At 36.3% G+C, this 27807-nt stretch overlaps 1 protein-coding gene across 1 annotated transcript; it reads left to right on the top strand.

Annotated features, from left to right (window-relative positions):
* Window positions 1-779: 779 nt before the first annotated feature.
* On the top strand, window positions 780-4583 carry LOC107811064 (transcriptional corepressor LEUNIG-like). Its single transcript, XM_075235820.1, has 7 exons — window positions 780-833; window positions 1908-1949; window positions 2153-2303; window positions 2883-3040; window positions 3286-3441; window positions 3901-4017; window positions 4115-4583. The coding sequence occupies exons 1-7, from the start codon at window positions 780-782 to the stop codon at window positions 4343-4345; spliced, it is 909 nt and encodes a 302-aa protein (XP_075091921.1). The 3' UTR covers window positions 4346-4583.
* Window positions 4584-27807: the final 23224 nt, after the last annotated feature.

Here is a 27807-nt window from a genome sequence, read left to right on the forward strand (position 1 = left end):
AGATATAGACTGGATAGAGTCAAAGAGTATTGCAGACAAACTAAACACTATTTGTCAGCTGACATGGTCTAAAAATGACTTCCCTCACTCTTGGGTAGAAGTTATTCTCCTTTACAACTATCTCAAATCTTAATTTCATATCTATTCTCCAACCAACACTTAGACATTATAATCAATCTTTAGTATAAATTTCATCAAAAAACTATCTGATTCGCTAACATTTTTATCAATCTATAATCTAAAAAAATTCAGAAAATATTTGAAAAACGTTTGGAAAATGTTTCCATCGTATCACCACCCTAAATCAAAAACAATTAGTACTTACTGTCTATTTTTCCAAGATATTGTCACCATCATGTGATATAAATTACTTGACTACCATTTTTTGGTAACTAGCTTTCGAAATTAATTAGTGGGTTAAAATAAAAGAATGTATGACCTTCAAAAAGCGTAAGTGGTTAGCAACAATTAAATCATATCTAAATTAGATTATACCTTTTTAATCTCAGTTTTCAGTTGTCATATAACCTCAAGTATTTCAAAATTATTCAATACCCTTATACTTCTCTAAATTGATTGATAACTCCCTAATTGTTACTCTTTACACTACCAGAAAAATATCGTTTTTACACTATCACGACACTTCATAACACGTAACAACTAGCCTACAAGCTTGACAATGTAGCATAAAAAGATTGTAGATAATATGGTTAATAGATTAAACTACACTGACAATGTAAACTATTTTTATACTTTCAATTCGGATATGTTAAATCAAAATGGGAAAAAAGAAAGAAGAAAAAACGGGGGGTGAGAGGTTGTTTCTTCTTGAGGTATTTACGAGTTTAACCCATCTTGCATGGAATTTAGCTCAAAAATTGCTTAGAAACCGAAATGGTCAAAATTAACGAGTGATTGTCTAATTGTGAAAAGGTCTATTAGATTAGCTCAAATTTAAGAAGGTTCACTGTCTTTTTTTTGTCACCTCTTTTGGTTCGAAGCTTTAGGGGTTAAATATTGGAGTAAAAGTTGTTGTATATTTGTCACCTAAAAACGCAGGCTCGGACAAACAATTCATTCATCTTCTTTTACTGTGCTTCCTTCGTAGAATTGGCTTCTATTGTAACATTGCTTTTGAGCTGCATTAACACCTTGCTCCGACACGGCAGTTTAGGTGCCGCACCCGTGTCGACACGACACTAGTACAGGTGTGGGTATGAGATCCATATCAGATCTGGTCAAACAATTTTGGGTACTTTGACCACGACGGATGGAAAAATTTGAGACGAGATACAATTTGATTCCCGAATCAAAACCAAAACTATGATAAATTTGGAGAAAATAGCATACCTTATCTAGGAAATTAATCCTTTACTTATCTACAACTTGAGAATAAAAAAAGAATTTCACACTTTACAAGCTATACACAAGTATTCCACAAAATTTCTCATTTTTTAGAAATATATATATATTTTTTTAATATTTTATTTTAATTATTTTTAGATGGATCCCCGTACCCGTATCCGTACTAGGATCCATATCCCCGAATCTTAGAATTTATATTTCGACGGATCCGACCTCTAGATCCGCACCCGTGTCGGACACCCGCACCCATGTCCGAGCAACTTAGATTAACACGTCTTTATTTGCTTTTTGTTTTTCTTTATGGTACTTTCAATCAAAAAGAATACTTTACAAAAGGTAAATTTTCAAGGATAAAACTGTGGCATTGTCATTTTTACCGCTATACTAGGGGCCACCATTTCTCTATTTAAATCCAGTGTTTTGCTTTTTTTTCCCCTACACTTTTGCATGGTAATGTCACCATATCTCTCTCTCTCTCTCTGCATTCTTCTGTCTGTAATCCAAGTGGAATTTTGGTTCTTGAGACTCTTTCTTTGATTCAGAGGGGCAGAAAGAGGAAAGCTTCACCGAGTTCTCTGGCAGCTGTAAGATAATTTTTGTGCATCTACTTCTTAAAGCCCTTCATGTGCTGGTGTTTTCATTTCACTCTACCACTGACATCTGCATCTTGTTGGGGATTGGACTTCCCTTTCTTAATTTGTTCTCGTCTCTCTGTCACCTTTATAGTCACTTGAATGAATGGTCGTCAACTTTATTCTTGCTCATTTAATATATTCCTGTCATGTAGATTGGGAAAGTGAAAGCTACTACAGATCGTATTACGAATGACACTATTAACAGCTACTTATCCCGGGGAGATACTGGTCTGATTGGTGCAAGTAATTCACTCGCTGCATTGAGGAAAAGTATTGCTGCTTGCATTGAGTCTGACCGGAAAGGTAAGGTTACAACAGTCTTAATGGGTTAAAAAAAATTCAATATTAGAAAGGTAGTAATTTAGATAATTGACAACCATTAGTCTGCATTGAGGAGAAGTTTTTCTGCTCTCACTCAATCTGAATGGAAAGGTAGGTTACAACAAGCTAACAGTTAACAGTGATGTAAAAGAGGGAAAATGTCTATCTTGCAATACATTATCCCATCAGGGGTTCTTACTTTTTTCAAGGAGCAGTAAATAACTAGTATTTAGCAATACATAATTCCATCAGGAATTAAGGGTGATACTGTTATCTCCATATCATTCCCTGCTTTATTCTTCCAGATGCCAATAGTGTTTTAGGGACTACTGGAAGATTCATTGCACATATCTGAAGGTGTATAGTTGATGTATGATAAATGTACTTTATCATGAACCTCTTTTGCTCAAAAGCAAGTAGTGATCTGTTAGTTTCTCATGGTGGCTAATAGATGGTGTCATCTGTACGTTTCTTGTGAAATTTGCATGTAGGATTTGAGATCAAGCTCTGTAGCTACTAGTTATCGGCATAAAGGATAATTGAGTTCTTTTTACTTTGCAGGCATCTCTGTTAAAGAGATTGGAAGTCTTCACGCAAAACACGCAGCGAGCTCCTATGTTGCCACTTCCATTCACAAGGGAAGTTGTTGGCTGCTGCTGGACACGAGGTTTGTCATATTAATCTTCTGCAGAACTGTGATAATATGGGATGCAGCCAAGGTACTACCTCTATTTTCCATAATAAATTTCATTTGAGTCAATATTTGAGGAACTACGGTGTTGCTAAAACATCTTATGCTGTTTTTACACCTACTGGTCAAACTTATATAATCTTTTTATTTTTCCTATGGCTATCAGGACGTTTATGATAATGATAACTATTTAATCTCTTAAGTTACTTCATTTTTCTTCTGTCTATTACAACCATGATACCTTACCTAATTCACCATCTTGTCTTAATCCAGCCAAGCAACCCTTTCCAAAAACTTGTGGGGTATGCTGATCATGTGATGTCCATAGATTTTCATCCATCAAAGGTGGGTCTTCTCAGTTCTTGTGATAGCAACGACGAGATTAGACTGTGGGATGTCAATGAGGGTGATTGCAAACTCATTTTTAAGGTTGGTGTCTCCACTTCTTTTTGTAATGTTGATGAAGAGAGTGTCTCTACTTGACATAGGAAAATCGTCTCCATTTGATATTTACCTGCTTTTCTGTTTCCATTTCAAATTTTACTTATCTACCTATTCTAAGTCATTGTTGAATCTGTTTTGCTCATGAATACCTGCATTTAGCATGTGGGAAAAGCCGATCCCAACTGGCTTGGGATTGAGTTGTAGTAATATTTGTTGTTGTTGCAAGGAATTTCAAGGTTTTCAAGATCAGTAGGTCGTCACCATGTGAATACACATTCAAATAGGCCATTTAGGATATAAATGGGTTGAGTTTCATAATATTATTTGACGGAGATAGGTATCACATTCAGCAAGGGGAAGTACAGTGCTAAAGTGACTTTCTAGAGAGTTAGATTTACTCAATTCACAAAAGATAGTATTGATTTGCTCTTGGTACAAACGCAGGGAGGTAGTAGACAGGTTAGATTCCAACCACGATTTGGGAACCTTTTGGCATGTTCTACAGGAAATATTATAAATATATTTGATGTGGAGACTAACAACGTCCAACTACAGTTACAAGTAAGATGTTTTTATTCCAAATCAAGCTTGTCTTAAATTTCTTATTTGCAGCATTACTGTATCCTATCAATGCGGTCTCTTTTTCTCTGATATACAGGGATATGTCGGAGATGTCCGTTCAATGTGTTGGGATATGAGCGGGAATTTTCTGGCATCCGTGAGCGAGGATAGTGCACGGATATGGTGTGTTAGCGGAAGAAAGTGTTTACATGAATTGCGTTCCAGTGGCAATCAGTTCCAGTCATGCACTTTCCACCCTGACCGCGCTCAAATCTTGGCGATTGGTTCTTATGAGGTATGCTTAACAGAATTTCTGCTGAAGCTTTGAGCTCATAGATAGGTTCTCTGTAAACTTGGCTTGATTAATGCCTTTATATAGTTGCACAACAACACATGTAACCTAGGATTATTCACATGAATCACATGTAACCATCTCAAAACTTGTTTCAGATAATTTTTTTAGATGATCCTAGATTCTTTTGATATTCCTATGATATTTTATAGGAATCAGTTTATTTGTCATTAATTGTTATACAGTGGCAATACTCCCAAAGATCTTTTTATGCTATATTAGAAAGGTATTTTCAATGCATTGCTATTCACTTTGGATGCCTCGATTTAAACTTATCCTATCCATAAAATGCTGGAAATTACATCAATCATAGTAAAACTAGAGCTGCATACACTCTGTTACACGGCGCCTTCCTGAAATTCCTTGGAAGGGCGACGTAAGGCTAAGCAACCGATGTCAGTGCGGTTGCAATGCTCCAACTGAGGTCTCCTCCGTACGCTAGACTAGATTGTCAGTGTCGTACGGGAAAACCAATGTCGTGAGCAATTGAGCAGCGAAAAATGAGCAATTGATGATGAAAGCTGATGATTGTATTGATGATGATGAAAGCTATTACAAGATGCAATGCGGTGTCGGGGGGGAGAGACACCAGTACAGAGAATTGTTTGAATGCTTGAATGTTTGAATGCTTTGGTCCCCCTTAATAATGCTTTAAAAAACTAAACCAAAGTTACATGAGTTGACCTATGAAAGCTGTAGAAGCACACTGAAAATGAATGAAGTAAAACTACTCTATAATTACAATGAAAAGGACTTAGTCTTCTACAAGGTGGAAGCTAGTCCGATGGCAGCAACTTTGTCTTGAGCATCAGGGTCTGCGCGCGCATTCCTGGTGCGCGCGACACTATTTGGATCTGCCAACGGTTGCGCGCTGGTGCTTGGCATTGGATCTGCGCGCGGGGCACTATCTGTGCATGTGGCGCTGTTGGCAACATGATGGTGTGTGCGCGCGACACTGTTGGCATTCGCCAGCCGCTGGGCGCTGGCACTGATTATCGGTGGGGCGACAGAGGCGCATGCGGGCTTGTCACTTGGCGCTGCCGAGACCACGGGGTCGACCGTGGCGCTAGGCGTTGGTAGGCTTGCCAGGATGCCACGGGGAGCGTCCAAGGGGTCATAGGTCGATGATGGAAAGCAGCCCATGACATTCTCCCTCACCTGAGTTGGCGACGTCCTCGGAGCCTTACCTACAGGATGATGATGATTGGTCAGGCTCTTGTTGGCTAGGAGGTCTGTTCCCCTCGGTGTTGTGAGGTGGCTTTCTGAATGACGTTCCATGTATTTCTGAAATGACCTGAGGCGGCTGACATGGAAGACTGGATGAATTTTCCACCAGGCTGGTGTGTTCAGCTGGTATGTGGATTTCTCGATGCGCCTTTCAATGGAAAAGGGTCCGATGTATCTTTGCAATAGGCGAGGGTCATGGGTCCTCTTTGCAAACAAGTTCCGCCCCGGAGTTCTTACCATCACTTTGTCTCCTGCTTGATATTGGGCAGAGCGAAGGTTTTGTTCGGCATACCTCGTTGCCCTCTCTTGGGCTTTGACAAGATAGCTCTGCACTATCTTCAAATTTTGCTCCCATTCTGTCGAGAAACTGGCAGCTCGAGGAGATGTTGGCATGTTTGGTGCATTCACTATCTGTGGGAGTAGCGGTTGCTGTCCGGTAACAATTTCAAAAATGCTTTTATTTGTATGGGCACACTTTTGTGAATTGAAACACAGCTGAGCAGCATCCAAAAGCTTCACCTAATGTGTTTGTGACCCGGTTGCAAATTGGCGGAGATATTCCTCCAGCATGTCATTGAATCAGTCTAGCTGGCCATCTGTTTGTTGATGAAAGTTTGAGTTATGACTCAATTTGGATCCGAGACACCTGAAGAGATGGGTCCAAAACTTGCTAGTGAAGCGTGGGTCGCAGTCACTAATGATGTCTTTGGGCATGCCCCAATATTTGACAATATGAGAGAAGAAAAGTCGAGATGTATCTTCTGCCGATATGTTCTGTGGGGATGCTATGAAGGTAGCATACTTGGAAAATCGGTCTACTACCACCATGATGGTTGCAAGATTTCCGACCTTGGGTTATCCTGTGATGAAATTCAGGGAAATGCTTTCCCAAGGTCTTTATGGGATAGGTAGCGGCTCCAAGAGTCCTGCTTGTATTGAGTGATCCGACTTGTCCTTTTGGAATGCTTGACAAGTCTTCACACAATGAGGGGCGCCATGAGTTGTTGGACGCCGAGGATCTGATGTTTGATTGATGATGTTAGGGCAACCGGAACCGTAGGTTCAGGTCTTTTGATTCGCTTCTCTAACTGCATGGCCGAGATATTTTCAGCGGCCATCTTTATGGGTATGCATGGTATGGTGCGGGGTTTGGCCCCGTTGTCTCCCATCATTAGGAGCATGTTGGCATATGGTATCGGGATGGTGTTGGTTTGCCTGAGGAATTCCAATCCTACTATCAGTTCGAAGTCATCGATGATAGCTATGCGTAGGTCGAATATTCCCTTGTATGGGCCAAGCTTCATTGGCACTTCTTTGGCTATTCCACTCACTGGCTGAGATGGAGAGTCGATAGCCTTAACACGACCCCTACTCTTTTTCACCGCTAGACCGAGGCGTTGCACCTGAGTTGAGGCCAAGTAATTGTGGGTAGCACCCGTGTCTATCAATGCCCGAATAGGTTTGCCGTTCACTTTCATGTCGACGAACATTAAGGTCCTCTTTTGTGTGGTGGGAGGCCTCTCATCCGCCTTTTCTTTCCCTTTCTTGACGATTGGGCATGCGTTCTTCTTGGGGTTACCAGGACTGGTTCCCGCCAAGGTATTATGAATGGAGCCAACAAATGCGTTGAAGGCACCTACTTGTTCAGGGCCGTCTGAGTCGTCAGGATCTGACTCATCTTCAACAGTCTGTTGAGCATTGTTCTGTGTATTGGGACATTGATTGTTCCAATGTTCCCCGCCGCAATGACGGCATTCTGAAGGGGGTTTTGTCCCCTGATTGTTGTTGACTGATGCAACACTGTTGCTGCTTGAGGAAGGAGTCTTAGATTTGGATGCACTTCAATCTCCTCCGCTTCTGTTAGGACCACCATTGCTAGGTTGGCTCCCATTGTATTTCCCTCGGATAGGCGGCTGGGGCCTATCCTTCTGAATTTTCAACTGATAATCCCCAAGGCACTCTGCAGCTTGAATGGCCTTGGGCAGGGTATCCACCCTTTATCTTTGCAGCTCCATACGAGCATGAGGTTTCAAACCTTCTATGAATGCGAACAGTTTGTCTTTGTCCCCCATATCCCGTATGTTTAACATGAGTGCAGAGAATTCACACACGTATTCCCGCACCGACCCGGTGTGGCGGAGTTCACGCAACTTTCTCCGTGCATTGTATTTCATATTTTCGGGGAAGAACTGCAGGTGTATGGCTGCCTTCAGTTCTGCCCATGTCTGGAGAGTATCTTCACCGGCCCTGATGGCTTCGTATTTCACTCGTCACCAGAGATTTGCATCGCCCTGAAGATACATGGCAACAATTGCTACCTTTTTGGATTCTTCCAACTGTCCTACGGCATCGAAGTATTGTTCGATGTCGAAGATGAAATTTTCCACTTCTTTAGCATCCCGAGCTCCGTTGTATGGCTTTGGCTCCGGGATTTTCAGCTTTTGTGGCATTGGGGCAATGTTCATGGCACCCCTGATTTGGTTTTCGCCTCCTTTGAGCAGGCTTTGAAGGGCAGCATTGACAACATTGAGCTGGCCTGTCAAGTTGTCTATGGTTTGCTGCATGACGGTCAGTCTGTCTGCCTCTAGTTCCCGATGGGCTAAATCCTCGGCACGCTCCTGTTGGAGGTCCTCGAATTTGCCATGAATTCCGGTAGCCTCGACGACTGCCGTTTGCCGGTCTTCCTCAGAGTCGCGACTGATGTTAGCTATGTCAACTTCGGCCTGCCACATTCTGCGGTCCAGGTCGTCCAACCTTTGCACTAGGCTGGTTTTTAGATTAGGCACCGTATCCACGATGGGCCGTAATACGTCAACCGTCTCTTGAAGGGTCGCGATTCGATCCCCATAATTCACCATGGTCAAAAATGGTGATGATGATGGCAATGAGTTCCCTCGTCCGATGTCGAGCCTAGGCTCTGATACCAACTGTTACGCGGCGCCTTCCTGAAGTTCCTTGGAAGGGCGACATAAGGCTAAGCAACCGATGTCAGTGCGGTTGCTATGCGCCAACTGAGGTCTCCTTCGTACGCTTAGACTAGATTGCCAGTGCCGTACGGGAAAACTAATGTCGTGAGCAATTGAGCAGCGAAAAATGAGCAATTGATGATGAAAGCTATTACAAGATGCAATGCGGTGTCGGGGGGGAGAGACACCAGTACAGAGAAATGATTGTTTGCTTGAATGTTTGAATGCTTTGGCCCCCCTTAATAATGCTTAAAACAAATAAACTAAAGTTACATGAGTTGACCTATGAAAGCTGTAGAAGCACACTGAAAATGAATGAAGTAAAACTACTCTACAATTACAATGAAAAGGACTTAGTCTTCTACAAAGTGGAAGCTAGTCTGATGACAACAACTTTGTCTTGAGCATCAGGGTCTGCGCGTGCATTGCTGTTGGTGCGCGCGATACTATTTGGATACATGATGGGTTGTGCGTGCGGCATTGTTGGTGCGCGCGACACTGTTGGCATTCGCCAGCCGCTGGGCGTTGGCACTGATTATCGATGGGGCGACAGAGGCGCATGCACGCTTGTCACTTGGGGCTGCCAAGACTACGGGGCCGACCGTGGCGCTAGGCGTTGGGAGGCTTGCCAGGATGCCACGGGACGCGTCCAAGGGGTCATGGGTCGATGATGGAAAGCAGCCCATGGCATCTCTTTTGCATGTTATATAAGTTGAATAACACACCAAAGAGCCAAGAACTCAACATAAAGCAAAATTGATTTAAATTATTATTGTGTCAAGAGTGATATTTAGGCCAATTCAATGAACACATGACACCTATTTTTATTTATCAGTCTTCTTACCTCAATTGATGGCTTAACTATAATATAGCCACCCACCCAAAAAAGTAGTTGACGGATGTATAATATATGTAAAATTAGTGTATGATTCATGTATACTGGCTACTAGTAATAAATATTTTTGGTCGAACGGCCAAGTGTGTAACTTTTTCACAATAAATTATTATAATTTAATGTAAACACAGGATGTGAGTAAGTTTTTACCAGGATGAGACACCCATATTTCAGGAGACACTATACAAGTTCATCGCAACAACAAAATTCAAGTAGGATGTCCTTGAAAGCTAATGGACTAGTGACCCCAAAATTAGGGAGAAGTGCAGCAATTGCTACTTTTAAGCCCACTATTTAAAATATATCCACAATTTATAATGTATTTAAAGATTAATCAAATCGCCCAAACTTTCCAACTAAGTATCCTAGATTTGGAAATTCAGGACTTAGTGTCCTGAATTTTTGAGTTGCTAATGTGAAATTCAGGACTAAGGGTATGTTTGGTATGAAGGAAAATATTTTTCGGAAAATATTTTTCGGAAAATATTTTCTAATTTTCCCATGTTTGGTTGACTTAAATGTTTTGAAAAATATTTTCCTTCTCACATCATTGAAGGAAAATGTTTTCTCTATCAAAAGAAGGGAAAACGTTTTCGAAAATTCTTTTTCAACCTTCTCCACCCCTATTTTCCAACCCCACCAACTCACCCCCACCCACCCCATCCATCCCACCCTACCCCACCCACCCCCAACAACCCCGTACCCCTACCCACCCCAACCTCGACCATGAACCACCATAAATAGAAATATTATTAAGAGTACTTTCTTTTCATGTTGTCAATAGAGTACTTTTTTTTTTCTTATTTCAACAAAATGAGTATATTCTTTTCATGATGTAGAAAAATATTTTCTTTCATTTCAATAAAATGAGTACTTTTTTCATGATGTGGAAAAAATATTTTCTTTCATTTCAACACACCGACTACTTTTTTATGATGTGGAAAAAATATTTTATTTCATTTCAACAAACTAAGAATTTTCTTTTTCTGAAATAGAAAAAGTATTTTTTTTCCCAATAAAATGAGTACTTTCTTTTTATGATGTAGAAAATTATTTTTTTTATAATTGAGAGAGAATCTTTTGTTAATTGATAGAAAGAGAGGAAAAACATAAATAACGTATCTCATGCCTCAATGGTAGTATATACCATAAATACCTATTTTTCTATAAAATATAAAAGGTAACTATAAAAAATAATATTTTAAAATAATTTTGATTTATAATAAATAGAGTGTATACCTTTGCTATAGGAGGTAAAATTTTCTTACTAAATAGCAACCTTTTAGAGTTGCTACTTGGTGTCATTTCTTATCGAAACGGCGTGATATAGCCACTTTTTTAAGTGGCATTTACTTTTTAGCCAGTGTTTTTAATGTTGAGCAAAAATAGCCACTAGTCTATTAAAATTGATACGAAAAGTCTTTTTTACCCTTTTTTCATGAGTGATGTGTAAATATTAAGGACATGGTGTCCTTAACTTCATGAGTGATATGAAAAATATTAAGGACACTATGTCCTTAACATTTACACTGCACACATGAAGTTAAGGACACCATGTCCTTAACATTTACAATGCACATATGAAGTTAAGGAGATGATGTCCTAAAGTTTAACAACAGAAGTTGCAAATACAAGTTAATGATATTATGTCCTTAATATTTACATTGCACACATGAAGTTAAGGACACCATGTCCTTAACATTTACACTGCACATATAAAGTTAAGGACACCATGTCCTTAATATTTACACATCACTCATGAAGTTAAGGACACTATGTCCTTAATATTTACATTGCACACATGAAGTTAAGGACACCATGTCCTTAACATTTACACTGTACATATGAAGTTAAGGACACCATGTCCTTAATATTTATACATCACTCATGAAGTTAAGGACACTATGTCTTTAGCATTTACATTGCACATATAAAGTTAAGGACACCATGCCCTTAACATTTACACTGTACATATGAAGTTAAGGACATGATGTCCTAAAGTTTAACAACATAAATTGCAAATACAAGTTAATGATATTATGTCCTTAACATTTACATTACACACATGAGGTTAAGGACATCATGTCCTTAACATTTACACTGCACATATGAAGTTAAGGACATGATGTCCTAAATTTTATCAGTAGAAGGTGCAAATATAAGATACTTTGTCCTTAATATTTATACATCACTCATGAAGTTAAGGACACTATGTCCTTAACATTTGCAATGAACACATGAAGTTAAGGACACTACGTCCTTAATATTTACACTGCACATATGAAGTTACGGACATGATGTCCTAAAGTTTAACAACAGGAGGTACAAATACAAGTTAAGGACATTATGTCTTTAACATTTACATTGCACGCATGAAGTTAATGACACCATGTCCTTAACATTTACACTGCACATATGAAGTTAAGGACATGATATCCTAAAGTTTAGCAGCAGAAGGTGCAAATACATGACACTTTGTCCTAAATATTTACACAATATTCATGAAGTTAATGACACCATGTCCTTAATATTTACACAATACCTATGTCTAGCACAGGGGTATTTTTGTCCGGCGGGTAAAAAATTATTAAGCATTGGCTAAAGAGTAAATACATTTAAAACAGTTGCTAAAAAGTAAAGACATCTCTAATCAGTGGCTATATGTGCACTTCCCCCTCATTTCTTCTAAGACTACATACACTGATTACAAGAGGCCCAAAGCGTAGTAAACTAAGTAAAAATGGGTAGAAATAGCGTGGTATAGCCACTTTTTAAAGTGGTATTTACTTTTTAGCCAGTGTTTTTAATGTTGAGCAAAAATAGCCACTACTCTATTAAAATTGATACGAAAAGTCTTTTTTACCCTTTCTTCATGAGTGATGTGTAAATATTAAGGACACTATGTCCTTAACATTTACATTGCACACATGAAGTTAATGACACCATGTCCTTAACATTTACAATTACACAACACGTATGAAGCTAAGGACACCATGTCCTTAATATTTACACATCATTCGTGAAGTTAAGGACATTATGTCCTTAACATTTACATTGCACACATGAAGTTAAGGACACCATGTCCTTAACATTTACACTGCACATATGAAGTTAAGGACATCATGTCCTTAACATTTACACTGCACATATGAAGTTAAGGACACCACGTCCTTAACATTTACACTGCACATTTGAAGTTAAGGACATGATGTCCTAAAGTTTAACAACAGGATGTGCAAATACAAGTTAAGGACATTATGTCTTTAACATTTACATTGCATACATGAAGTTAAGGACAACATGTCCTTAACATTTACACTATACATATGAAGTTAAGGACATGATGTTCTAAAGTTTAACAACCGAAGTTGCAAATACAAGTTAATGATATTATGTCCTTAACATTTACATTGCAAACATGAAGTTAAGGACATGGTGTCCTTAACATTTACACTGCACATATGAAGTTAAGGACACCATGTCCTAAAGTTTAGCAGCAGAAGGTGCAAATACAAGACATTTTGTCCTAAATATTTAAACAACATTCATGAAGTTAAGGACACCATGTCCTTAATATTTACACAACACATATGTCTAGCACATGGGGTATTTTTGTCCGGCGGGTAAAAATTTATTAAGCACTGGCTAAAGAGTAAATACATTTAAAACAGTGGCTAAAAAGTAAAAATATCTCTAATCAGTGGCTATCTGTGCACTTCCCCCTAAAAATGGCGTGTGGTAGCCACTAAATAAGGTGTTGTTTATTTTTTATCCACCAATTCTAATGTTGAGCAAAAATAGCCACTACTCTATTAAAATTAATATGAAAAGATATTTTTACCCTTTCTTCTATTTTTTTTATTCCCAAACCCTTCCTTTATACGCTTCTCTCATTTAAGTTCAAAGCCAAAATTTCATAGGCAAAATTTTGCTCCCTCAATATCGTTCCTACATGCAACTCTCTTCTCTCGATTGAAGTTCAGAGCCAAAATTTCATAAGCAAAATTTCGCTCCCTCAATATCGTTCCTGCCCAGCCCACAACAATTCTCTGCGTATACTTTGTCCAACTTAATCTCTTCTCCTTTGTCATCTTCTCTGCAACGAACCAGCGTACTGGTATGTTTTCAATTTTGCTTTTATGCATTTTTCTTTTTGTATATCTCTAATCGTGATCAATGCTGTATTTGTCATCAAGTATGTGTGAAATATCCAAAATAATGATTATAACTTGATTCGCTGAGGAATAAGGTGCAGATTTTTGTGAGAAAGTTATTGAGAACTTTTTGGTATTGAAATTTGTTTGTGGTTCAATCAATATATTGATTATGTAAGGACATTTCAGAAAAATAGTCCTAAGGATTTGTAAGCTAACTGTGTTTAGGAATTTTAGTTAACTGTGCTTCTATTAAAGATGCATCTAATTAGGTCCTGGATTTTAGTTTTTTAGTTTAAATATTAAGGATATTTCAGAAAAATAGTCCTACGAATTTGTAAGTAATTTGAGTTAATTGTGCTTCTATTAAAGATGCATCTAATTAGGTCCTGGATTTAGAAGATGCATCTAATTAGGTCCTGGATTTTAGTTTTTTAGTTTAAATATTAAGGACATTTCAGAAAAATAGTCCTAAGAATTTGTAAGCTAATTTTAGTTAATTGTTCTTCTATTAAAGATGCATCTAATTAGGTCCCGGATTTTAGTTTTTTAGTTTAAATATTAAGGACATTTTAGAAAAATAGTCCTAAGAATTTGTAAGCTAATTTTAGTTTATTGTTCTTCTATTAAAGATGCATCTACTTAGGTCCCGGATTTTAGTTTTGTAGTTTAATTATTAAGGACATTTCAGAAAAATAGTCCTAAGAATTTGTAAGCTAATTTTAGTTTATTGTTCTTCTATTAAAGATGCATCTACTTAGGTCCCGGATTTTAGTTTTGTAGTTTAAATATTAAGGACATTTCAGAAAAATAGTCCTAATATTTACGTTCTATTTCCATCTTTGTAGTGTGCTAATGGAAGGAGATCGTGTTTTCAAGTTTGATGATTGGCGTAATTCGATGAGCTATTGGAAAAGAGATTTTCAGTATAAGGAAACAATAAAAAGTTTCTTGTCGAACACGCAATAGAAGAAGTTGAGGGATGGTGTTTTCGGAAACTTTTTCCGATTACAAGGTGTGAAGTTATGTGGTAGACTTATTCATTGTGTGTTGCTTTCAGAAATTATAAGCAATGACTCGCATTCAATGACATTCAAGGTTTTTGATCATGAAGTAAAGTTTACACGTGAAGCATTCCAGATAATTACTGGGTTGAAATGTTCTTCTTCAGTGGACTTCAAAGTTTTACGTGAAAGAGAGAATAGGCTTTCGAAAGTCTACTTCCCTGGAAAAGATAGAATCGAGTTAGGCGATTTGTGGCACTTTATTACCAGTCACCCATAGGGTACAACTGCATCATTTGTAGGCAGCCATGACGATACGGTGAAGTTGGCAACAATTTATTTTGTTGAATCTGTGTTGATGGGGAAGCGCAAGAATTGGAATGTGTCTGAGCGGGTAATAAAAATCGTAGATGACGATGAACTCTGCTCTTCTTTCAATTGGGTCTCTCTTTGTTATAAAAAGTTACTAAAATCATTGAAGAGCTGCTTGAAGTCCAAACAAAATACTTCAGACAATGAGAATGAGAAAGAGAAAGAGAAAGATAAAGAGAAGGACAATTATACTATACTTGGCTTCCCTTTCGCCTTCTATGTTTGGATTATGGAAGTATTCCCAATTTTTCAGGAAAAATAATTTGTTAACTTCAGAGAATGTGGGTTCCCTCGGATGCTATGTTATTCATATATGAAATCTCCACATTATGACACCCTATGTAAAAAGTACTTCCATAATGAAAAAGTAAGTTAACAGGATTACTTGCTATTTTTTTGTTTATGTATTTTAGTTCTGAATACTTACGTTTTTTTTCCTTATATAATAGTTGTATCAGTTGCTCGAGATGGTACCATTTCTTTCTTCTGAAGTAGATGCGAAGCCCACTAGTGTCATGTGCCATTGTCTCAAGATCAAAGTTCAATGCCTTCAACACAATTTGATGAAGTCTTGCTTAAGGAAATTGTTAACGTAGGGTTTCTGTCTTTGAATACCATTAGTTTTTTATTTGCTTATTTTTGCTTAAGAGACTTTTTTGTTTTTATGGTTTTTGATTCAGAGATTACCAGAGAAGTTCAAAAAGGATATGGAGATAGAATGTACTAGAATACATCAAAAAATAGCTTTATTAGAAAAAAGGATTCAAAATGACATCAAGGTAGTATCCTTAATTTCTGTGCTTGTAACTCTAAGTTAAGGACACCATGTCCTTAATTTTTGAGCTTGTAACTCTCAGTTTAGGACTACATGTCCTTAACTTTTTAACTTGTAACTCTAAGTTCAGGACTACATGTCCTTATTTTTTGAACTTGGAACTCTAAGTTAAGGACTGCATGTCCTTAATTTCTGTGCTTGTAACTCTAAGTTAAGGACCAAGTGTCCTTAATTTGTGATCTTGTAACTTGAAGTTTAGGACTACCTGTCCTTAACTTTTTAACTTGTAACTCTAAGTTCAGGACTACATGTCCTTTACTTTTTAACTTGTAACTCTAAGTTCAGGACTACATGTCCTTAATTTCTGTGTTTGTAACTCTAAGTTAAGGACCAAGTGTCCTTAATTTGTGAGCTTGTAACTTGAAGTTTAGGACTACCTGTCCTTAACTTCTTAACTTGTAACTCTAAGTTCAGGACTACATGTCCTTAACTTTTTAACTTGTAGCTCTAAGTTCAGGACTACATGTCCTTAACTTTTTAGCTTGTAACTCTAAGTTCAGGACTACCTGTCCTTAACTTTTTAACTTGTAACTCTAAGTTCAGGACTACATGTCCTTAACTTTATAACTTGTAACTCTAAATTCAGGACTACATGTCCTTATTTTTTTAACTTGGAACTCTAAGTTCATGACTACCTGTCCTTAATTTCTGTGCTTGTAACTTGAAGTTTAGGACTATTTGTCCTTAACTTTTTAACTTGTAACTCTAAGTTCAGGACTACATGTCCTTAATTTCTGTGCTTGTAACTCTAAGTTAAAGACCAAGTGTCCTTAATTTGTGAGCTTGTAACTTGAAGCTTAGGACTACCTGTCCTTAACTTTTTAACTTATAACTCTAAGTTCAGGACTACATGTCCTTAACTTTTTAACTTGTAACTCTAAGTTCAGGACTACCTGTCGTTAACTTTTTAACTTGTAACTCTAAGTTCAGGACTACATGTCCTTAACTTTATAACTTCTAACTCTAAGTTCAGGACTACATGTCTTTATGTTTTTTAAGTTGGAACTCTAAGTTCAGGACTACCTGTCCTTAATTTCTGTGCTTGTAACTTGAAGTTTAGGACTATTTGTCCTTAACTTTTTAACTTGTAACTCTAAGTTCAGGACTACATGTCCTTATTTTTTGAACTTGGAACTCTAAGTTCAGGACTATATGTCCTTAATTTCTGTTCTTGTAACTCTAAGTTAAGGAACACTTGTCCTTAATTTTGAGCTTGTACCTCTATGTTAATGACCAATGTCCGTAACTTATAAGCAGCTAACATTCTGATTCTTATTTTAAATACTATCTCACAGGCTTTAAAGAAAAACCTAGGATCAAAGATTGATACTTTTATAAAGCTTCTTGATAAACCTCATGAAAGGACCATAGAGTGAGAACCTAGTGTTCCAATTAGCAAAGATGCAGTTGATGATCAATGTGATGATATAGATGTGCATGTAGAAGATCATTATGAAAGCGATTATAGAGATGCGCATCTAGAGGATGAAACTGATATTGGCATCGAAATTGGGAAAGGTTAGATACAGTTTTTGAATTTGTTATCATTGAAATTTATATTCAATAGCATAATACATATAAACTTTTTTGTGATTACAAATGTGTGTAGAATCTTTTGATGGAGTGCAAGTTTAAGATGGAATGGAATGTCAAGACCAGGAAAATCCAAAAGAGACAAGTGTAACATACATAATTTGTAAATCTGGAGTGCAATCTCAGGATTTAGAAAATCCATTGGGAACAAGTATAAATAAGATTGTATGCAAATGTGTTGAAAAAATATATGATCTATCTACACCTCTCTCACTTAAAGAGAAATTTGGAAATCCAAATGATGCCAATCAAGGTTAGATGGAATTTTCATGACATGTTGAATGTTAGTTTTAGTAAACTATTAGTAACAAGTATTAATTGTAAATATTACAGAATCTTTTGAAACTGCAAGGAAAGAAGATGGAGTGGACTATCAAGATGATGAAATTTCAAAAGAGAGAAGTGGAGAACAATCTCAAGACATAGAAAATACCCAAGGAACAAGCATAAGTGAGATTGTTTGCAAATGTATAGAAGGAACGTATGATATCTCTACACCTCTCTCTCTTACAGACAATATTGGAAGCCAAAGAAATGCTAGTCAAGATAATGATTTAACTGGCATGATCTTGACAGTTGCAAAAGGTTAGACGAATTTTTTTTTCATATTATACATGTTTGTTTTAATCAAAGATTAGTAACAAGTACTAATTGTGTTAGCTCCTATAAATATTTTTCAGAATCTTGTGAACTTGCAATCGAAAAACATGGAGAACAGTTGCAAGATAAAGAAAATGCAAGCAATATGTCAGCACCATTGTCTGTTAAAGAAATACAAGAAGGCAGCGTGGCCAAACACATGTATTGATTGTGTTCTTAATATTATATTCATAATTCAAATTGTCAGGACATTTCAAAAATTATGTCCTTAGTTTTTGTCTCTTCATTTGACAATTCATAGAATTGACGACTTGCAGCAAACTAATATATATGTAGTGTTGCTTGCAGAGCAAATAAAAAATGAAGCCGCTAACCAATATACTAGGAAAAGGAAGAGAGATAGTATTGGTTTTGATGGTCCATCATTTGCTATTCTTACTCCTACTCCTCCGACTACACAAATGAGCATTGATGAGGGTTTGTCTATGGAGGTTGAAGGAAATGTTGAAGAAGAGCTTGGTCGAGGGAAAAGGATTAAGAAGCTTAGTTGGCAATTGAAATCTCCTTTTGAACAGAAAAGAAAAAGAGGAACATCGATGGCGCACAATAAAAATACTCCTAAGTATACAAGCTGGATAAAATCAAAATATACTCGTACATGTATTTTTCATTATGCCAAAGATAATTAAAACTTATTGAAGAAATTCATTGGGTGGTTGGGCAAGGAGAAAAGGAAAGGTCGCAAAAAAGTGTAAGTCCCAAAATGTATTCATTATTTCTTAATTGCTTACATTTGTGTCTTGAACTTATAATTTTAAATTCAGGACTAAGTGTATTGAGCTTCCAACTCTAACTTCATGACTAAATGTCCTAAATTTTTGAGCTTGTAACTCTAAGTTAAGGATTAAGTCTCCTTAACTTTTGAGATTTTAAGTCTAAATTCAGGACTAAGTGCCCTTAACTTTTTAACTTGTAACTGTAAGTTAAGGACTACCTGTCCTTAATTTTTGAATTTGCAACTCTAACTTCAGGACCAAGTGTCCTTAATTTTTGAACTCCCACTCTAAGTTCAAGACCAATTGTCCTTAACTTATGAGCTTGTTACTTTAAGTTCAGGACTTTAATTTATGAGCTTGTAAGTCTAAGTTCAGGACCAAGTGTCCTTAACTTTTGAACTTGTAACTGTAAGTTAAGGACTACCTGTCCTTAATTTTTGAATTTGCAACTCTAACTTTAGGACCAAGTGTTCTTAGTTTTTGAACTTCCACTCTAAGTTCAGGAACAATTGTCCTTAACTTATGAGCTTGTTACTCTAAGTTCATAACTAATTGTCCTTTAATCTATGAGCTAGTAAGTCTAAGTTCAGGACCAAGTGTCCTTAACTTTTGAACTTGTAACTGTAAGTTAAGGACTACATGTCCTTAATTTTTGAATTTGCAACTCTAACTTCAGGACTAAGGGTCCTTAATTTTTGAACTTTCACTCTAAGTTCAGGACTAATTGTCCTTAACTTATGAGCTTGTTACTCTAAGTTCATGACTAATTATCCTTTAATTTATGAGCTAGTAAGTCTAAGTTCAGGACCAAGTGTCCATAACTTTGGAACTTGTAACTGTAAGTTAAGGACTACATGTCCTTAATTTTTGAATTTGCAACTCTAACTTCACGACCAAGTATCCTTAATTTTTGAACTTCCACTCTAAGTTCAGGACCAATTGTCCTTAACTTTTGAGCTTGTTACTCTAAGTTCATGACTAATTGTCCTTTAATTTATGAGTTAGTAAGTCTAAGTTCAGGACCAAGTGTCCTTAACTTTTGAACTTGTAACTGTAAGTTAAGGACACCCTGTCCTTAATTTTTGAATTTGCAACTCTAACTTTAGGACCAAGTGTCCTTAATTTTTGCACTTCCACTCTAAGTTCAGGATCAATTGTCCTTAACTTATGAGCTTGTTACTCTAAGTTCAGGACTTTAATTTATGAGCTTGTAAGTCCAAGTTCAGGACCAAGTGTCCTTAACTTTTAAAGTTGTAACTGTAAGTTAAGGACTACCTGTCCTTAAATTTTGAATTTGCAAATCTAACTTCAAGACCAAGTGTCCTTAATTTTTGAACTTCCACTCTAAGTTCAGGACCAATTGTCCTTAACTTATGAGCTTGTTACTCTAAGTTCATGACTAATTGTCCTTTAATTTATGAGCTAGTAAGTCTAAGTTCAGGACCAAGTGTCCTTAACTTTTGAACTTGTAACTGTAAGTTAAGGACTACATGTCCTTAATTTTTGAATTTGCAACTCTAACTTCAGGACCAAGTGTCCTTAATTTTTGAACTTCCACTCTAAGTTCAGGACCAATTGTCCTTAACTTATGAGCTTGTTACTCTAAGTTCATGACTAATTGTCCTTTAATTTATGAGCTAGTAAGTCTAAGTTCAGGACCAAGTGTCCTTAACTTTTGAACTTGTAACTGTAAGTTAATGACTACATGTCCTTAATTTTTGAATTTGCAACTCTAACTTCAGGACCAAGTGTCCTTAATTTTTGAACTTCCACTCTAAGTTCAGGACCAATTGTCCTTAACTTATGAGCTTGTTACTCTAAGTTCATGACTAATTGTCCTTTAATTTATGAGCTAGTAAGTCTAAGTTCAGGACCAAGTGTCCTTAACTTTTGAACTTGTAACTGTAAGTTAAGGACATCCTGTCCTTAATTTTTGAATTTACAACTCTAACTTCAGGACCAAGTGTCCTTAATTTTTGCACTTCCACTCTAAGTTCAGGATCAATTGTCCTTAACTTATGAGCTTGTTACTCTAAGTTCAGGACTTTAATTTATGAGCTTGTAAGTCCAAGTTCAGGACCAAGTGTCCTTAACTTTTGAACTTGTAACTGTAAGTTAAGGACTACCTGTCCTTAAATTTTGAATTTGCAACTCTAACTTCAGGACCGAGTGTCCTTAATTTTTGAACTTCCATTCTAAGTTCAGGACCAATTGTCCTTAACTTATGAGCTTGTTACTCTAAGTTCATGACTAATTATATAAAGACATCCTGTCCTTAATTTTTGAATTTGCAACTTTAACTTTAGGACCAAGTGTCCTTAATTTTTGCACTTCCACTCTAAGTTCAGGATCAATTGTCCTTAACTTATGAGCTTGTTACTCTAAGTTCAGGACTTTAATTTATGAGCTTGTAAGTCCAAGTTCAGGACCAAGTGTCCTTAACTTTTGAACTTGTAACTGTAAGTTAAGGACTACCTGTCCTTGAATTTTGAATTTGCAACTCTAACTTCAGGACCAAGTGTCCTTAACTTATGACCTTGTTACTGTAAGTTCAGGATCAAGTGTCCTTAATTAGGAATTGAGGACTAACTTATAAACTTTCTTACTTTGATATTTTCAAAATTTTCAGGGGACAAACTAATATATATGCTGAGGATAATGGTGTGAGAAAGAATCCATATAAATTGTACCATCAAAAAATCAGTAAAAAAATATTCTTCGTTGAGCCTGCAGATAGTAGCTTTGTACTTGATGATAAGCTTTGATAATTCACAAGGCATTTGTTTTCTTTCTTCTTAATTTATTGTTTTTTAATTATTTTTGACTGATGGATTTTTTTTCTTTTTTTGCCTTTTTATGAAGCATATTGACAATGCCCTGTATTATTTGAGAAGAAGGAATGCTACCACCCTTGCGCCCATCCTTTTCATTGCACAACTACAGATATACTTTTTGATAACTATATGCTAATTGTGTATAAGGATTTCAATAAAGATGCTTCAGATTTGTTTTGGTGTGATGATAATCAGTTGGTTCTCACACCATATGTGTGGGGTGACAATCGTAGATGTGGAATTGCTTGGGCAGAGGTTGACAAAATATTTTTTCCATGTCGGCTTCCTTTAGAAGATAATGATCTTGTAACACATTTTCTTTTGGGGGTATTGGACTTGAATGAGAGAAAGATTGATGTGTACGATTCCATATATAGTGAGCCATATGAGCAAGGAATGAAACACATTGAAATGTATGCACGCATGATCCCCCACTTGCTAAAGTTCTTACAGTTTGAGAAAAATCACAAGTCTTTTGGAAATGCATTCAACAAATTTGATATTCAGTGGCAAATATCACCACACCAAACTGGATCGTACGTGTTGTCATTTGCTATATAATTTATATGTACTTTAGATTTATTTTATTAAAGATATTGTTTAATTGACTCCATATTTTTCTTAGGACTGATTGTGGTGCATTCCTAATCAAGTATGTGGAGTTGTTGATGATGGGAAAGGATGTGGAGAAATTCCAACCTGAGGACATATCAAACTTCAGACTTGCAGCAAATCTTTGGGCACATGGAGAGTGGAAAAGAAATTCTGATTTTGATACATTACTAGAAAGTGTCAGCGACGACTATGATAGTGAAAATGACTGATTTGTTGAAGGATGAAAATAATATTCAGGACATATTTTTCTGAAATGTCCTGAACTTCTGGAAATCTAGATAATAATCTGAGATTTTCAGAAGTTAAGGACATTTTAGAAATTTATGTCCTTAATATTAGATTCATACTTGAAATTTTCAGGACTTGTAAAAGATTATGTCCTTAAGTTTTACTTGTACCAATCTCATTTTAAAAATAAAGATATAGCAAGTTGCAGGCATCAAATTATATAAAGAAAAGGACTTTCTTGTTTACTTAGGGCAAGAATAAAATCCCATAAACAATAATTGGTCCGACAAAGGTAAATTGAACTCCCAGAAAAAGAAAAAGAAACAAAGAGCACGTAATTGCAAAGAAACTTTAAAAATTCAGGACATCTTTTATATAACCATCTGCTAATGTTTACTTGCTCAAATAAAAACAATCTAAATGAATCCAATTTATAGCAAAAACTTAAAAGAGTAGATAAACATAAGTTGATATATCTATTATTCTCTATGCTTCCTTGAAAATGGATGGACTGCCGAAGAATATATACAAGATGTTCTATTATGACCAATTCTTCTGCAACGACCACATTTGAATGTTATTTTTGATGATTCAGTAGCTGGAATATGCCTTTTCTTCTGCCTTCTACCTGGCGGGACTTTGAAATCTGAAGGTTTAATAATTTATGACTTAACACTCTCTGGTACAATCCAAGAATCCGTATGTCCTACAGGATGTATTTGTCTTTCATATGTTTTCAGCCAAGATTCCTTTAAGTACCAGTCCGAGCAGAAATTGGACTTCTTGATGTTTCTCTTCTCGATAGCTGCAATTGCATGTATACATGGTAATTCATCAAATTAAAACTGAAAACAATCACATGTTCTTTTGTTTAAGTCCACCAAGAAAGTAATTCCTTCTTCCTCAACTCTAGAACGCCATGAATCAACAGGGAAGACCTTCAAAGTTGAAAAACTATAAGTTAGTACATTATGTTAAATTATCATTAAAATAATAAGCTTAAGTAAGAACATAATACTTACATTTAAAGTAAAAGTTAAATCTATATTTTTCTTCAATTCCTCTTCTACCCAACAAGAAACGTCATAAAAAGTTCCTTCTGCTTCATTTCTTCTTTCATAAAGCCAACGTTGTAGCTAATAGCACATAATTTATTAACTCAACTATGTTTGTTGTGAGCATGTCATATCTTCGTCGTGGACTACAAGAACATACCCACCTTTCCGGTGGTTCTTCCATCAAGTAGTCAAAAGTCTTCTTATCAACTTTTGCTATATCTGACATGTATAGATCAAATTTTTTGCGCCTGTATACTCTTGCAGCACTTTGAAAAATTTTTATGACCTCACTTTTCACTTTCCTTCGCTTTAGGTTCTGCTCCAAATGATAGATACAAATCCCATGGTGGCTTTTAGGATATACCTTTGCAATGCCATGTGCAATAGATTGATGCCTGTCCGACAAAAAAATTAAATTGTCACGGCTCCCAATTGCATTGCGAAGCTCACTAAAGTACCACTCATAGGAATTGTTATTTTCAGATTCTGCACTTCCAAAGGCTAGTGGGAATATTTGGTTATTTGCATCCTTTGAAACTGAAATCATTTAAACACCATGATATTTTGACTTCAAAAAAGTTGCATCAACAGCAGTCACTGATCTACAATGATTTCAACCAGCTATTGATGATCCATATGCAAAAAACATATAAAGAAACCTGAAAATACAGTTTAACAGAAGGTTAAAAATACAGGACACCAAATCCTTAACATTTACACTGCACACATCAAAGTTAAAGACATCTTGTCCTTTAATATTTTCAGTGCACACATCAAAGTTAAGGACACAATGTCCTTAACATTTTCAGTGTACACATCAAAGTTAAGGAGAACTTGTCCTTAACTTTTATGCACACATCAAAGTTAAGGACACCATGTCCTTAACTTTTACAATGCACACATCAAAGTTAAGGACACCATGTCCTTAACTTTTACAATGCATACATCAAAGTTAAGGACGCCATGTCCTTAACATTTTCACTGCACACATCAAAGTTAAGGACACCATGTCCTTAACATTTTCACTGTACACATCAAAGTTAAGGACACCACGTCCTTAACATTTTCACAGCACACATCAAAGTTAAGGACACCATCTCGTTAACTTTTTTACTGCACACATCAAAGTTGAGGACACCATGTCGTTAACATTTTTACTGCACATAGCAAAGTTAAGGACACAATGTCCTTAACTTTTTCACTGTACACATCAAAGTTAAGGACACCATGTCCTTAACTTTTACAATGCACACATCAAAGTTAAGGACACCATGTCCTTAACTTTTTCATTGCACACATCCAAGCTAAGGACACCATGTCCTTAGCTTTTTCACTGCACACATCAAAGTTAAGGACACCATGTCCTTAATATTTTCATTGCACATATCCAAGTTAAGGACACCATATCCTAAAGTCTATAAAACAGACTAATAAACTCTTTTTGATTGTTTACTTGTTGTTGTCGTCTATCTTTATGTTAGTGTATGTTCCTGGATTTTTACTTTTCATCATATACAAGTATGAAGACAATAATTCATAATTCTCTTTAGGAGTTCCTCTTATTAAAGCTGAAGCACGTTGAATAGCACGCCACGCCTTGTGATAACCAATGTCTAGTCCATGCAATTTTTGCATTTCTGCCATGACAAAGGCTGGTGTAACTTCAAACCTTGGGTCTCGAAGATTGTCGATAATGTAACCACTAATCAACTTTGAAGTTGCATGCCTTTGATCAGCTTTCATAGTGTTAACTGAGCAGTCATGATTTTTCTCAATCTTTACTATCTTGAATAGTGTTGAATCTTTAATTCTGAAAGCACGCACACACCACCCACACCTATCATCATTGCATTTCAATGAATATCTTGTTGAGCTTGATCTAACAACCTTGAATTCAAAATGTCCTTTAATTGCTATATTAGAAAAACAGTTAATTATACTCTTCTTTTTGTCAAATATTGATCTCACTTTTATTTCATCCAACGAAGCATTTTCTCTTAATCTCGTAGTTGGGGATTCTTTTTGTTTCGAATTTGAGCTTTGTCTAGTTAGTTGAGTAAAGGTTTTTTAAGCAACTTTTTCTATCACCGGTGCACTCTCTAAGACTTGAATACCCAAATCTTGTTCGTTGTCAATCTCTATAATGCTTTGTCCTTCTACTTGAATAGAATCAAATGTTTGAAGCACCTCTTTAGTTATTGGTTGAGCTTCAACCACATCTATTTCCATTATCTGTTGGCATTTGTCTTGATTGTCTTGTTGAGTTTCTGTATTGACATGTTCAAAGGTGCTTGTAGAATCAAAAACTTTTTCCAAAATATCAACAATGAAACGACAGCCCTTGAAGAGTGAATGACTTTTTAGTAACTCTATACATGTGTGAAGATCTATATCTTTGGATACAAGCATTCCCTTGCTTGTTCCCAGATTGATATCAAACCATATCATTGCTTCAAACTTGTCTCTATCCAATTCAATAACTTCAAAGACCTGGTTAATGAAATCTTCAAATCGAATTGCCTCAGGTACTAGAACAAGCTTTGTTTGATGATCAAGATACTTATAGTCTGCAGTCCATCTACCATTAAAAGCAACTTTAATACATATTGTATCCATCCTGCAAGTCAAGAAAATGGGAAATTCAGGACATATTTATACAACAATCGTGAAGTTAAGGACAAGATGTCCTACACTTTATCAATACAAGTTGCAAAACACAGGACACTATGTCCTTAATATTTAGAAAAATAGTCATGAAGTTAAGGATATCATGTCCTAAACTTTATCAATACAAGTTGCAAATACAGGACACTATGTCCTTAATATTTACACAGTAGCCATGAAGTTAAGGACATCATGTCCTAAACTTTATTAGTATAGGTTGCAAAAACAGTAGTCATGAAGTTAAGGACATCATGTCCTAAACTTTATCAGTACAAGTTGCAAAAACAGGACACTATGTCCTTAACTTTGATGTGTGCAGTCAAAATGTTAAGGACATGGTGTCCTTAACTTGGATGTGTGCATTGTAAAAGTTAAGGACATGATGTCCTTAACTTTGATGTGTGCATTGTTAAAGTTAAGGACAAGTTGTCCTTAACTTTGATGTGTGCAGTATAAATATTAAGGACAAGCTATCCTTAACTTTGATGTGTGCAGTGAAAATGTTAAGTACATGGTGTCCTTCACTTTGATGTGTGCAGTAAAAATGTTAAGGACATGGTGTCCTTAATATTTAGAACAACAACCATGAAGTTAAGGACATCGTGTCCTTAACTTTATTAATACAATTTGCAAATACAGGACACTATGTCCTTAATATTTAGAACAACAGTCATGAAGTTAAGGACATCATGTCCTTAAATTTATTAATACAAGTTGCAAAACACAGGACACTTTATCCTTAATATTTTTTAGAACAACAGTCATGTTAAGGACACCAAATCCTTAACATTATGTCCTCAATATTTACAGAACAATCACAGAGTTAAGGACGCGATGTCCTTAACGTTATCAATATAGAAAAGAAAAAAAATCAAATTCCTAGCATCTTATTCTTCAGTAACGAAATAAAAATCCACAAAAACACACAAAAGCATATAGAGATATCTGAAAATTTAGAACTTACTGTAATTTTATGGTGAATTTTGGACGAGAAAGTTGAATTCTGAACTTAGACAAAAAGTTTGAAATCGGAAGAGAAACTTCTGCAATTTTGGACGATCACAACAATTCTCTGCACGTAAGTTTGCACGTAAGTTTGAGCTGCTGCTGATCGTGAATAAGGACCGTATATATCAGCGAAATCCTATATAACAGAAGGGTATTTTTGTCCGGGTGGGTAAAAGTTTATTAAAGCAGTGGCTAAAGACTAAATATATTTAAAACAGTGGCTTAAAAGTAAATACATGTGTTATTACTGGCTATCTGTGCACATCGCCCGTCAACTAATCCTATCTCAACTCAGCCCATCTTACCACTTGGAAGTTAAGGATAAGAAGATTACATTTCTTCCACTGTACTTCGCCATTAACACAAGACGAGATAATGACAACAGTATCTGCTTCGCTCTCCACCTTCTTTTCCCTCTCTCTATACAACCCCTTCTCGCTTTTCACCCTTTCAATCCCAATCATTCTTCCTCCCTAAACCCATCCACCTATTAAAACTCAAGCCCATAACAGCCAGTTCCACAACCGTCGAAACCACTTTCTTTGACAACACAGACCCAGAAGAAATTTCCACTTTTGACCCTCCAGAACGCCCTGAAGACTTCATAGA

The sequence above is a fragment of the Nicotiana tabacum genome, chromosome 17 (assembly GCF_000715075.1).
Source record: "Nicotiana tabacum cultivar K326 chromosome 17, ASM71507v2, whole genome shotgun sequence".
In the NCBI taxonomy this organism is placed as follows: domain Eukaryota; kingdom Viridiplantae; phylum Streptophyta; class Magnoliopsida; order Solanales; family Solanaceae; genus Nicotiana; species Nicotiana tabacum.